General features: G+C 44.9%; 1 protein-coding gene across 2 annotated transcripts; it reads left to right on the top strand.

Moving 5' to 3' along the window:
* Positions 1-410: 410 nt before the first annotated feature.
* On the top strand, positions 411-9,849 carry odad3 (outer dynein arm docking complex subunit 3). Of its 2 annotated transcripts, XM_036541298.1 has the most exons (14): positions 411-578; positions 1,055-1,176; positions 1,837-1,914; positions 2,098-2,277; positions 2,422-2,457; positions 2,754-2,855; positions 3,331-3,456; positions 3,982-4,104; positions 4,461-4,607; positions 4,905-5,065; positions 5,337-5,493; positions 6,689-6,838; positions 8,541-8,625; positions 9,239-9,849. In XM_036541298.1, exons 1-14 carry the CDS (start codon positions 497-499, stop codon positions 9,367-9,369), a joined length of 1,680 nt encoding a protein of 559 aa, XP_036397191.1. In that variant the 5' UTR covers positions 411-496; the 3' UTR covers positions 9,370-9,849. The 2 variants fall into 2 exon arrangements, with proteins under 2 accessions (XP_036397191.1, XP_036397199.1); XM_036541306.1 differs by lacking the exon at positions 1,837-1,914.
* The last annotated feature ends 202 nt before the right edge of the window (positions 9,850-10,051 follow it).

The following is a 10,051-nucleotide window of genomic DNA, read 5'->3' as shown; positions in this document are numbered from 1 at the left end:
TCCAATTAATTCCATATTTATTTCCTGAATCGTAGCCGGATCCTGCGTTTTCTGGAATCCTTACTCTTGATCTTAACGCATACTGAAGCATCTTAACGTTAGACGTTCCACGCTAAAGGGCACGTACAGCAGCCGCAGACCTGTGATTCAGACTTGACGTCGTCTGGTTAAAAATAAAATTTCAAAGCCACTACCACACCTTTCTGTGGTAGTGGCTTTTCCCCCAAACTCCAACTCCCTACATGCTTTACGCATGAACCAGGCAACCACGAGGTTTTGGTTTGTTTACTACCTCTTTGTACTTTGCCTGTAGGACTGAGGTTCGTTGCTAGGTAACCACAGAAGCTTTGTGTATATGCGTGTGTGTTCTTACTGAAGACTATCAGGCAAAGGAGTTTCTTCTATATTAAAACGAATCATTTGCAGTGAATCCCTTGGATGCTTTGCCATTCATTAAATTAAGGTGAAACGGTGTCTTTGAAGGCATCTAAACGCAATGCCTGGTCCATTCAACTCTGATGGCATGAAGCCATCCTTTCGTGACGGAGTGGACCTACAGCGGAAAATTCAGCTTCTAGGTATGTCGCTAACGTTAGTTATCTTGATTTATTTTGCCGTAAAGGTCTTAGTTTAACAGCATGTTTTGCGGCAGAGGATTTGTTATTCATCCTCCAATAAACAATTTGGAGAGCGTGGACTGAAATTAGATGTACCTACACTGTCAGTTAGGAAACGCCATGGTTGGTTATCTAGATAAGTTAGCTAACTAGCAAGCAAACCACTTAGGCCCGGAAGCGGGTAAACGTTAACTATCACCAGATAGCCTGCTAATTTAACTAACTTTATCTAAATTATGTGTATAAATTTGCTACCTGACGATGTATCACTAATCTTAGAATGGTTAAGGTTATCCTGTGTGGGGAAAAAAAAGCTTTAAACTGGTTAAATGTAACTAGATAGCTAACTTTATGATGTCTTTGGTAACTCATTTTTTTCTGACTTCCCTGGAATTTCACTAAATGAGCTAATTTGTCAAGCCGTTTCCGGTCAACAGAGGGAGACAGAAGCGCATATTACGAGAGCTCCCAGTCCACGATCAAGAAAAACAAAGATACCATTCTTCAGCTGCGTCAGGACAACATACGTCTGCATAAGAAGTTGGCTGACGCCCTAGCTGTACGTAAACTCGTTTATTAATATGGAATAGTCACTTGTTTTGTTGTAGCAACATCAGTTATTTGTGTAATGTGTATACATACCTTGCTGAATGACGTTCCTGAAACTGCGCAAATGGTTTTAAGGCTTTAATAAAGACCTTAGTTAAACGTACGCTTGCTGATTTTAATTTTGAACACTTAACAACCGGTTGTTAGTTCTAATAGGAAGACCTATTAAGTGCCGGCTGTTGAGCTAACTTACATATAGGGGAAAAAATTCTGTAGGCCTATGTAAAAACTGTCGTGGCCCTTATTTCCTCATTACGTTACATTCATTTGGCAGACACTCTGTTCCAGAGCGACTTCCAGCACAAAATAACAGACGTGTATCCATTCAAGTTGAATGAGCAATGGTCATATCAGGCTAACACTCCCACACCAGTGACTGCGTGCATAACACTACGCCAAGCCCCTGCGTTGATTGCATGCAAAGTGGTTCCATGTGCTATCATGCCTGGCCACAAAGTGAACCCTTACCGAAGGCTCTAGGGCTGAAGTGTGAACCACATTTTTTTTCTTCTGTTTCTAGCTGAAGGACCACCACTGTTTTACAGTCAGTTTGCTAATATTAATCAAACAGATACTGAACCCTAAATTGGTAACGGTTGTGCTAATTCAGGGAGACGAGCAGGTGATACGGGATGCCTTTCAGAGCAGAGGTGTGGAGATGGCTACCTTCAGGAATAAGTCTGGGAAGGTGAGATGTTTCCACATTGCTCTGTTTGGGATATTTTTATCTTGTACATGTGAAAAATATAACCCCCCCCCTTCAAAACAAACAAACAAAAAAAAGTTGCATTTTTAATCCTGGAGAAACATGCTTCGTTAATCATAGCCACATTCCCTGATCTTTTGTCCACCCATAACCTCTCTCCATCAGGCAGCTCTTCAGATCCTTGACCAGAAAGTGTGTGAGAAGATGAAGAAGCTGAATGCCCTCAAACACAGCACAGAGACTCGTCGGCGCCGCCTGGAGGAGCTGCAGCTGCAGTACCAAACTACACAGATGGCGGCCCAAGCCCTGGAGTCTGCCGCTGAGCGACGAGAGGAGGAGGCAAAGGTACTGAGGAGAGAAGGGACACGCAGACGTGCGTGCACAAAGACAAGTGCGCACAAATGCTACCCCTGTTAATACGAGCAGGGCTCTTTAAAAGGATAGTCCCTGCTTGTGTGGTGGTTACTGATGTATTGCCCTTGTCCACAGAATGAAGGGGAAGGCGCAGAGGAGCTGCCCCGACAGGTTCTGCTCACCTCTCTGTGTCAGCGCCGTCGTGGGTCAGCACTGCCCATACGCAGTGCCCTGACTCAGCGCAGACCATTTTACCATTATATTCGCACAGCAAAAGCGCAGTACGACAAAACTTCACCTGTCCAAATATTCTTCAAGACGCTGTATGCATCAGATGGGTGTTGGAGATAATGTGCTAACCTGTATCCTCTCAGTGAAGAATGTCAGAATCTTAAATCCTTCTCAGTCTTTTCCTGGCTGTGTGACCCTTGTATGCCTCTGTCTTGGTGCGTGTCCTTGTGTTTCAGAACATTCGTATGCTGGAGAACCGGCTGGAGAAGGCCCAGCTGAAGTGTCAGGAAGCTGAACACATCATGAGAAGCTATTTGAAACTCAAGGCTCACCTGCAGGTAGCCCCCGTACGGAATCCGACACGGCTGAGGCTCTCGCAATGCCCTGCAGCTATGGGAGTCCTGAGTTTCTATCACATTTACGGTTGGGTGGCTGATCGAAATCAAAGCCCATGGTTAATTTTTAGTCTGGTGAAGAAAATGCATTCATTTTGTTACCACTAAAATCAGCATAATGCTGTTTTTTTTTTTTAGAGTTAGTGATTACAAAGGATTCAGTCATGAGCAGACAAATTTCCTTTGTTCTGTAGAGGAATTTTGAGTGGAACAAAGTGTGAAACTGGAGCCATACTGCCCCTGAACCCAAAAACAGTGAACTCTTGATTCTGCTGTGCATGGCTCTGCATTTCCCTGGTGACCTGCCAGGACAGCACTCCCTCAGTGTTCTTGTGCCGCGCTGTCAGAATGCGGGCCTGGCGGTAAGAGCGCAGAGGAAAACCCCCGCGTCCCCGGTTAACCCCGCTGTCCTCCACAGGAGGAGAGCCTGACGTTCCAGTCCCAGCTGGACCGGCTGGAGGCGGAGATCCTGAGGCAGAGGCAGGAGCTGCAGGAGCTGCAGGTGATGAAGAACGACGCTCACCTCTCCAAGGACGTTGCCAAGGTGAGAGCCACCAGCGCGCGGCAGTCAAGAGCAGCGCGCCGCCTCGGTCACATTTATTTTTATGTCTCTTGACTCTAATGTAGCCATCTTCATAGCTACCACCCCGATAACCCAGGTACTGCTTTACAATGAGTTGAATGAATCAATACTGGCTGTACTGTAATTAGTAAACATTTCTAGACCCAGTGTAAGTGTTTTCCATTCAGTAAAAATCTGAATACCTTATAGCTTGGCCAGTGAACAAATGGTGCCTCAATGAATCATTAAACCAATAATATCGCTCCTAGAATTTTTGTGGCACCTGCTAGAATTGCAAAATGCATGAGTCATTTTCATCAGAAATGTTGTTTTACAGACATCTTGTACATGCTTTGTACATGTATATATCTCAATGTTTACCCAATACTCTCACGTGTCTGTTTGTGTTGGTGCACCTGTGTTTCTCTGTTTGCATTTCTTGTGTGAGTGTGTATTTGTGTATAACTATATTTCTCTGTGTATCCATACATATTGCGTGTGTTCAAGGCTGAGCTGCAGCGGCAGGAAGAGCTGGTGTACAAGGAGCGCAGGGAGAGGGAGCAGATCCTGGCCTGCTACAAGAAGCAGGCAGAGGAGCTCAAAGCCCATGGGGAGAGGGTGGAGAGAAGAGTAGGTGTCTTACCCTCACTCACGCCCTGTCTGTGCTGTGCTTTCATTAAACAACACGTCTGAGAGCATTCTAACACCACAGGCATACCATTCATTTCTTCATGATGGCTTGTTGTTTTGCCTGACATGTTGCCATGATGGATGTGTGCACTGAGACTCTCAATTACACTCACAAATAAGGACAGGGTGTGGGGAGAGAAGTGAGAGAAGAGGCGAAGTGAATTCACGTCCGCCCTGAATTAAAATCTGTAGATATTACTGCCTTTATCCATTTTTTCCTGAGCAGTTGTTGTACACACAGATCACAGACACTTGACACTGTTAAATGCAATATGAAGTCTGTGTTTCATTTGCAGGCCCAACGTGCAGCCGTACACCCAGATGAGCTGAGCAGTGAGGCCCAGCGGAGTGCCACTGCATTTGGGGAGGAGGACAGGGCCATATCCACATTCGAGGAGGCCTTCCGTCGCATTAAGGATGCCACTGGAGTCACCGACACACAGGTATGGTCAAAAAAATGTGCACACATGCACAGTCACAAACACCGTGTACTGTGTGTTTGCGTCTGTGTTTGTGTATGTGCTGTGTCTGGGGCTGTGCATGCACAATGTATATGACTGTCACCGTACGCACTTGCGTTTGGCTTTCTCTGCATGTGTGGTCTGTGTGTGACTGTGTCCCTGTGTACTGTGTGTATGATTGTCTGTATGTGTTTGTATCCTATGTGCCTGTGATTATGTATGAATGTGGATGTGTGTGTGTGTGTGTGTGTGTGTGTGTGTGTGTGTGTGTGAGGGCAGGAGGTGGTGCAGAGGTTCATCTCTCAGGGTGACACTCGGAAGCATCTGGAGGATCTGAAGGAGGAGAACGAGAGGACGCTGCAGCAGCTGAAGGAGGAGCGCAACCAGTTGCAGGCCCAGTTCCAAGACATGAAGTATTCTGGGGAGGCCAAGCTGTCCAGGTGAAGCAAGGGCCCTATTTAGAGCTGAAACAGGGGTGTAAGTCAAGGTGTGACACCTCAGGATACAGGAAGATAGAGGAAATAAGAAGGCTGGAACCCTCATGTCACATGAAGGCAACTGCACGCCACGTTTTTGATGGTCTTTAAAAGTTATTAATCACGGAATATCTTAAAACAGCCTTTATAGCAGTGCAGTCCCAGGTGTTGCATCTGCGTGTGGAAAGAGTCAGTGTGAAGGCCACCCTCTGTGTGCCTCTTTTCTGCTTGGCAGTGGTCAGCAGATGCTGAAGGAGTGTGAGGAGCATCTGGAGAGGGAGCAGGAGAGGCGCAATGACGCCAGCAGCAGGCTGGACTGGCTGACCCGCACCCTCAGCGCAGCGCGCGCCGGCGTGGAGCACCTCGCCGACAAACTGCAGCACATCAAACTGGTACATGCCGCGTAACGCTTGCCTGAGGAGGACCTGCTCTGAGGGCACTCAAAAGCCATTTAAGCAGCCTCGGGTGAACTGGCACCGGAGCATAACTGAAAGAATGTGGCGCTAGAAAAAGTATGACCCTCTAACACAAGCTCATGTAGCGACGGAATGCTTGAAGGTGGCCAGTGCTGTTGCGTTGTCTGTTCTTGCATCTGTCTGAACTAGGGAGACTTATGCTTGTGCAAATGTAGGTTTGCCAATTTTGCAATGGATTGAATTACTATTTATAACTTAATCCATAATTATGCAGTGAGGTTTAGTTTATAGCAAAGGTGTGGAATAAACCCATTCAATTCTTGTCTTTTAAATTATTCAAGGTTTGTGGCACAAAGTTGATGCAAGATGCCAAATGTATGTACACAAGTGTCTAAGTCCCCCTACTTCCAACTGAGATGAATGCCTGTCTGACAGTGATCACTGTCTTCAAATTCCACCCACATCTGCATCCCCTAGATCCTTCAAGAGTAGATATTTCATACTATAGTGGCAATTATAATAAAAGAACAGCGCTCTTCAGTATAATGTTTGCTCATTTAAAACTCTGGGACCACTTCACAGCTCTGATTATTTTGAAAGCAAACTAAACAAGAGAGGACTTATATTCTCTGAGCTCTAGGCTGGGATTCTGTGAATGCAGTGTCTGTGGTCAAGAGATGCGGGCTGTTTTGGAGTCCTGTGTAACTTTGTGCTTTAGGCTCTTTGTTCTTAGCTGGGATCTGACATCTGCATAGTGAGCAAGACTCAGTAGCTCCAGACTGAGCCACAGCCAGCCCTTTTCACAAAGATAAATCATTGTGTAAATGGATGTTTTTCTAGGCTGTTTGGTGAGTCAGTATTGAAATAATACAAGGGTGCTGAATCTTACAGAACATCTAGAGAAAGGGAAGGATTGCCTGATGTCAGTGTTTATTTTTTGTGCTGTTGTTATATTGGTATTTGTCATCAATTTTTCAGTGAATTTTAGTTTTCCTGCTGGAATAATTTCCTTGTAGCAACGTTGGCGGGGCAAAGTGGGGATGACAAACCAAAAGCTATCCTCCACCCTCCCATTGTCTCACTGATTCTCTTGCCACCCCCTCGTGCTTTAAACCCATCTGTTTGTGGTGCTCCTCACTCTGTACTGCTCCCTTTTTACCCCTAACTGCAGAGCCAGGCCACGTCGTCTCAGCTGTCCCCTGGCTCGGAGGAGTACGTCCTGGACCTGCTGGCCCAGTCAGAGCAAAAACTCCTGGCGCTGCTAGAGGAGCTTCAGGGGAAGGATCTGGGAGCCATCATGAAGGAGATGGAGGAGGATGAGGTGTGTACTGAGGTGGAGAGGAGAGGCCAGAGGAGGCAGGAGACTTGTGGGGAGTCTGAGTTATGCAGTCTGAGTTTTGGAACTTGGTGTGGGACTGTGAAGCTTAAACTCATTCAAAGGGGCAGAATATGCATAGCCTTCCCTTCTCCTGCAGTAGGCCTGGCCAATCAGGATGTGGCATCTGAAGATGCATACCAGTGACAGTTTCAGTAAGGGTTCTGCATTACTCACACTCTACGTCACTACTATCCTGATACTTCTTTGTGTCCTCAGGTATCTCCACAGCAACAGATAAGGGTACTGAGTCATCCCGTGTCAACCTTAACCCTCTTGATTTGATTCGTATTTTACAAGTGCAAACTTTATCCTCTATTATGACATCATACACAGAAATAACGGTGTAGCATTTGTTGACAGGGTTTTATTTTCCTTTTATACTATCATTCATATTAATCCAGTAGCATTAGATCTGTGACCATATAAGGAATATATTTTTTAGGCCAACGCACATATTCCCACTGTCTATTTTCATATAAACTGGGTTGTGGTTGACTGTGAGAACTAGCCGTTGCTTGGCAGTCCATGGAAATGCATCTATTGCATTGAAAAGCATCATTGTTGGGACCACAGAAAGAGCCTGATGGGCCATGGAAATCCACCTGGAAAATCGCTTGTGAAGTTTTCCAAGTTGGGCTTTGAGCCCAACAGCCCAAGTGTGAAATAATGTTACTACACTGAAGTAACAATCTGTTTAGGCATATCTGCAATACTTTACCAAAAGCTGGAAAAAATGCAACTCCTTCAGAAGTTGAAGTTCATATCTGAGTGTAATCTGGTGTATGTCATGAGAACAAAAACCTTACATATGGTAGCTTTAAAAACCGGATTGTATAGAACTATCTTGCTTGCCTTTTAACAGCTTAGATATTACATAACAGACGAAAATGTTGGAACAAGACACAGCGATGACTGAAGTTCTCCTGCAAATGTCAGTACAAGCAGTACAAGAAGTCTCCAGCCTTCTGTGAAATCCTTCAAATATGAAATGCCTGCTTTATAGAAGAATGTAGTGTGCTGTAGCTCTGGGCAGACACATCAGACTGTCAGAGAGCTGCCTGAAGGCCTCGCTCAGTAATGATACTCAGCAGTGAGTGATCATTTTAAACATGATCATAACCACTATCAATCAAAGCCGAGAAGTTTTTACCCTTTGTTTTTAACTCAGGCCTGCTTATCCCCCCCTTGAAAATGAAGAGAGAAATGTGTCCAAGGACACAGTGTTCTCAACCCAAGTTAATGAGTGGCTAAAGAAATTTATAGTGCTGACACTAGTCATTGTTTTGTGTTTACTCTGTATGGGTGTTTCATAAAGGCAGAAGATGAAAAAAGGGCGTAAAAGACGTAACTGAAGAATTCAGTATAGTAGTGTTTTGTGCACTTCACAGAAGTTGCAGGTATCCTATTTGCTGGATTGGATTGAGCTTGGGTATCACTCCAGCACAGTATTAATTGTGTGATTGATCGTCCATCCAACCAGTAACCCTTCAACTATGTCTCATTCACCAAAGGGAATAGGAGAATACTTCTCTGATTGGTGAGATTATGTAAGCTTTGCTGTTTGCATTGTCCTCTTCTGTCTCTTCCATTGTGATGTCATGCATCGCACAAACTGCCTATTGTTTCTCGTTATGCTCCTGTCCAGTTCTACAACAGCATCGAGGGGAAGCTCCCTGTCTACAACATGCGAATCCAGCTGCCTGAAGCTCAGAAGCAGGACCCGTACGATGGTGAGACCACCTTATCCACCCGTAGCAGTTCAGAGATCAGATTTCTGCACGTCTGAGTCAGAGTTCTGTACCACTGTCCACATACATTATGTTTCCTCTAATTCCTTGGCAGTCTAAAGACGTGCTTGTGAGCATTTATACAGGTGGGAGTGCCACAACATATTTATAAATAGGAAAAAATACATATTTAAAAACAAGAACATGCTGACTGACAACCACTTGAACCTGGAGGCCTCTCCATTACCCATAAGTGTACAACTGTGCTGTGGATGGTGGATTGACTGGTATGTGCCCTTTTAACACATGGCCTTTAGTAAAAGAATGTTGTTTGTGTTTGAAGCTCCGAACACTCTTCAGCAATGACTGGGCTGAAACATTACAGTTGACAGGTGACAGTTGGACTGTCAGTCACTAGAACTTGTCCTATAAGGCACAATGTTAATGGACGTCTGGGCTAAATTCCTAAAATCTAGGAAGTGTTGATTCACAGTGGCTACGTACAGCACGTAGCATGGTTGCGGGGTAGACGTTTCACTCTAGCAGGACTGGCAGAAACTAACAAACTGATTGTCCCCGCCTCTCCCTCCCCATCATTGCTCAATTGCCCCAACAGAAGAGGAGGAGAGTGGGGAGGATGAGGGTGACGTCATCACTCGGACTACCCTCAAACGCCAGTCCCAGCTGATCATTGACTCCAAGACTAAGAGGAAGACACGTACCAAGAAGAAGAAGGGCAAGCCCTGAGAACCTCACCGGACTCCACCTGGGTTTGGGGAGTGAATATGAGGAGAGCTGAGACAGTACCTTCCCAATACCCAATCGCAGGCTCTTGCTCTGATCAGGGATTGAAACAAGACTCCAGTTTCATGTGAAGCTTGATCCATTTTTGGTTTTATTTTACCAGGTGTAATGGGCCCACACATAGTTTGTACTAATGCGGCAGAAGAGAATGTTGTGATGGATTTGAAGGGGGGTGGTTATTTTGAAGCTCTTAGCCAATACAAGACTGAGGGCTGTCACCTGATTTGGAACAGGAGTCTTCATTTCATACCTGTGTAAAGGACCTATGTTGCAGACAAAGGAATGTTGCTTTGCTGTTTTTCTTATGGGCTCCTGATTCACTTTTGTGGATTCAAGTACTTATGAGAAATTAAATTCCTTTATGACTGATTAAAGAGCATGAAAAGCACCAAATGAATCTTTACTTGAAATGAGTTAGTGTTAACACCTGTCCTTCAATTTGGCATCAGAATGTATTTTTTTAATTCTGTGAATGCTAAAAGCCTGTTTGGACTGGTGATAATCTGTTTAAAGCAGAGCTTGTTGTGGCATTAATATTTTCATCAACAGTAAAGTTTTGAAACAATCTCTTCTGTTGACATAACAGTTTCTTCTCTGCCTCTCATGTGGTCATTGGTTTTATCTG

Source organism: Megalops cyprinoides, chromosome 1 (genome assembly GCF_013368585.1).
Source record: "Megalops cyprinoides isolate fMegCyp1 chromosome 1, fMegCyp1.pri, whole genome shotgun sequence".
In the NCBI taxonomy this organism is placed as follows: domain Eukaryota; kingdom Metazoa; phylum Chordata; class Actinopteri; order Elopiformes; family Megalopidae; genus Megalops; species Megalops cyprinoides.
Note: the sequence above shows the minus strand (reverse complement) of the source record. Positions and strands in the feature narration are given on the sequence as shown.

What these genes read in the sequence shown, in the direction of transcription:
- odad3 (XM_036541298.1), top strand. Translation starts at nt 497, where the DNA reads ATGCCTGGTCCATTCAACTCTGATGGCATGAAGCCATCCTTTCGTGAC. An exon ending in GACGAGAGGAGGAGGCAAAG is followed by an intron (nt 2,278 to 2,421) that starts GTACTGAGGAGA and finishes CCTTGTCCACAG; the next exon opens with AATGAAGGGGAAGGCGCAGA. An exon ending in GGGAGAGGGTGGAGAGAAGA is followed by an intron (nt 4,105 to 4,460) that starts GTAGGTGTCTTA and finishes TTTCATTTGCAG; the next exon opens with GCCCAACGTGCAGCCGTACA.